This window comes from Lipotes vexillifer, unplaced genomic scaffold (genome assembly GCF_000442215.2).
Source record: "Lipotes vexillifer unplaced genomic scaffold, Lipotes_vexillifer_v1.1 scaffold1042, whole genome shotgun sequence".
In the NCBI taxonomy this organism is placed as follows: Eukaryota; Metazoa; Chordata; class Mammalia; order Artiodactyla; family Lipotidae; genus Lipotes; species Lipotes vexillifer.
The window spans coordinates 274,187-277,769 of record NW_006777400.1 but is presented as its reverse complement, the minus strand read 5'-3'; the positions used below and the strand labels follow the sequence as shown (position 1 = coordinate 277,769).

At 37.4% G+C, this 3,583-nt stretch overlaps 1 protein-coding gene across 1 annotated transcript in view; it reads right to left on the bottom strand.

Moving 5' to 3' along the window:
• Positions 1-3,093: 3,093 nt before the first annotated feature.
• IL13RA2 (interleukin 13 receptor subunit alpha 2) overlaps positions 3,094-3,583 on the bottom strand; it is a 14,991-nt gene continuing 14,501 nt past the window's right edge. Inside the window, 1 exon segment of the mRNA XM_007450982.1 lies at positions 3,094-3,144. Coding sequence (XP_007451044.1) covers positions 3,094-3,144 — 51 coding nt within the window.

The window sequence follows — 3,583 nt, the reverse complement described above, 5'->3', positions numbered from 1 at the left end:
CGCCACCAGGGAAGCCCCAAATAACTTATTTTTAGAGTGAATGAACCTAGGACTGTTCAGAGCATGGAAATAATAATGAATTCCCATTCTAGCTTTAACACTTTAAGTGTATTATTTAACCTAAGTTTTTCCTTATTTATAACATGGGCACTTTACATACCTCTCAGATTGTGATGAGGATTGAAAAACTATTGAAATAGTGTTATATAAAGCACCTAACATAGAAGTTGACTCATAGTATACACTCAATAAATGTCACTTCTCTCCCCTTCAAGCAAATGACTGTCTCAGGCTGGATGGCTATTTTAGTGACTATCACAGTGTCTGGAATATGGTATTGTGCAATAAATGTTGAACTGGATTGAAGGATGGACAAATGAATGGATGATGGGTGGGTGGTGAGTGATTTCTAAGGTTCTAGTTATTGATTTACCGATATAAAAAACCAGGGGTGATGTCCAAAATGTTTTAATGGTACATCATGAGAAAACTAAATCAGAACTGATGCTGGCTCTCAGGAGTGGCTACATAATTAACAGAATACAGTAAAGAGTAAAATATGGGGCGCCTTCTTCAAAAATGATCAAAAATTTCAAGATGGTGACAGCAGATCATTAAACCATGGCTGAGGCCCTTCCAAGCATCCAAGAATAGGGCCCTGTGTAACTTCACAGAACACATACCCATGAAGCCATCCTTGCTCACTTTTGCCCAAGAGTAGGATCCTAGGGAACTCCTGAAATAAAAGGTATTATTCCTTAGTTGCTGGGATAGCCCAGGGGAGGGGGGTTCAAAGTAAGGGGCTAGGGCAGCCCTAGGTGGCAGAAGACAGATGGCCAAGAGGGGGACCATGGCTTAAGGCACTCTGTATACACCAAGCATTTGGGAAATATTCAGTACCTTAAAACTCTATCATAATGCAAAACAAAAACGAGAGAGAGAGCGATTTCAAAAAATTCAATTTCAGAAAATTTGGGGTCACATTACTTAAAGGTTAATAAACCTATACAGCTAGCAGGCCAGGAGTTCCAGGGGTCCTTTTGCAAGTTCCAGCTCTGTCCAGATCTGGTGCCACATGATTGTTATAGCCAGTTTATTGGGGCAATTCTGGTAGGGACTGCTAAGTTTATGGCAGGGATTCCAGAAATCTTTAATTAGAAGAGCTTGCTATGCACGTTCTGAACAGGGGAATTGAAATACTCAGCCTCCAAGGATGGGATTGCCTGCGATTTCCCTGCCTAGCCATGACCTCTCCCCTCCACACTCCTTCTTCCTCCCCACAATCCCTTAACACACTAAGAACAACTTTAGCAAGCCCTGAATTGAGAGTAATTTGCCAAATATATTATGTCTTAATTCATATTACCTTGGGGGTTTTAATGTTTAACAAGGATAGGTCTACTTAAGGAAATGGTGGTGCATCCTATCACTGATTACAAGTGATAGTAGAGGATGGTATTCTGGTTTACATCTCAGTTTTAGCTCTTTTTTCCCCTTTTAGAGATAGATGATCAGTGCCAATGATAGTCAAAGCTATAGTTACTCTGCCCATGGGCTTACCTCTCCATTATATTATTTTAGTCTTTTTCATTCTAGAATACTGCAATATATTAGTGTTTTTCAAATTGAATGTGCAAATGAATCACCTGGGGATGTTGTTAAAATGCAGATTGCTAATTGAGTATGTCTGGGTTGGGGTCTGAATTCTGCATTTCTTCTAATAAGCTCCCAGGTAATGCCCACTCTATTGGTCTGTGGACCACAGAGTAGAACCATTATGAATAATATTAGATATTGATCCAAATTAAAACTTGACTGTAATCTGTAGGTCATTATTCTCTAAATTTTAAAGTAACTGTCTATAACTAGGTTGCCACGTCTTCTCCTAGAAGTCAACTGTCAATTAGTCTGAAGTTTGCATATACTTTGAAAGGCTTCTTACTGATTTCAGAGGCTTGTGCCTTTTGGTCTCTTTACTAAAAAAAAAAAAAAAAAAAAAAAAAAAAAAAAAAAATCACACCATCAGAAAGTAGGAAATACTGCCTGCCAACTAGTATAGGAAACTCTCAGGCTTGTGTTGTGTAGTTTGTGACATCTGAATATTTCGAATATGACCTCTAGTCATTTCATTATTTTCAGCCTTTTAAGCACTGCATTCTTCCCACCTTTTGATGCAACGTGAAGCATACATTTAGACTATGAATGTATTTAAAACTTCTTGCTTCTTATTAATCCTCTCCACAGGTTATTTTTAAAGCCAAACAACCTTATTCATGGTGAATAATTTCATCCCAAGTGCAATGTTAAAAAAAGCTAGAATCTCATCTTCCAAGATTTGACAATATCTCTATGGCTCAGTGCAAGTCACAAAATCACATTGCTTTATGAATACATCACAGATTAGATTCTGACCCCTCCCTTGACTTTTCTACATGCAGCACTCTCATCTTGGATTGAGGAATGTTAAAGAGAAAAGCCACAGGCCCAAAAAGGCATAACTTGTGCTAAAGCCCATGATACCAAACCTAGATTTAACAACTAACCTAACTGCAGTTTTGACCTTCCCCAGAAATGTAATCTTAATCAACCAGCCTGGAATTTTCTGGTCAGCACCAATGAGGTCATCTGCCACATGGGCCCTCTACATCCCCTAAGAGGAAGAAGAGGCAATCTGCATGATAAAACCCTTTCCTTTCCCTTCCCCCTCAGAAAAGATGTCTTGGTCTAAAAATAATCTTTTCTTTTTTCTTTTGCTAATAGGACCTTGTCCCATCCTTCTTCCTATAAAAACCTTTTATTTTGTACAACCCCTCAGAGCACCCTTCTACTTGCTAGATGGGATACTGCCTGATTCATAATCATCTAATAAAGCCAATTAGATTGTCAATTTAATTGGTTGAACTTTGTTTTTTAACAAGAAAAATATGTTAATAGGATTCAGATAATTTGCTACTAGTTGAGGATTTTAATAATCTAATGCCTATTTAAATACAACAATGCTTTCAAGATAAGATTTATTCAACATTTGGGGAAAACATTCAGTTTGATAAGACTCTTGTTTAACATTTGGCCATAAGCCTGGAATTTACTGAGTCAGCACTGTATCACCTGATTAGAAGAAGCTTCTTTTTTGGTATGAAAAATCTGAAATTAAGAAAGAGCTCCATTATTAACAGTCATTAATAACACAAACTATTTCACTTAGATTAATAACTCAGAGAAATAGACAAAAAAGCATTCAGCAGAGAAATAAAGCAAAGCATTTCACACACATTCACAGTTCTCTTTATCTTTAAAAGACCTGGCATTAAGATATTTTTTTCTCCAAGTCACACTTCCTCCTTAAAGCTCACCAACCCATAGTGGTCCCTCCATCTTCTGAAATTCTATAGCATTATCTGTATAACTCAAAAAGCAATCAGCTAAAATCAGCTCATAATGAAAGGTTATATTTTTTTGTATAGATTCTAGCTCCTCCAACTAGAGTGTGAGCTCTTGGAGGGTACGCACCAAGTTTTTTTAATCTTTGTGATCTTTTGCCTGTGGCACACTAGTAGTATATCTCAGCCTATGTCCATTTTAA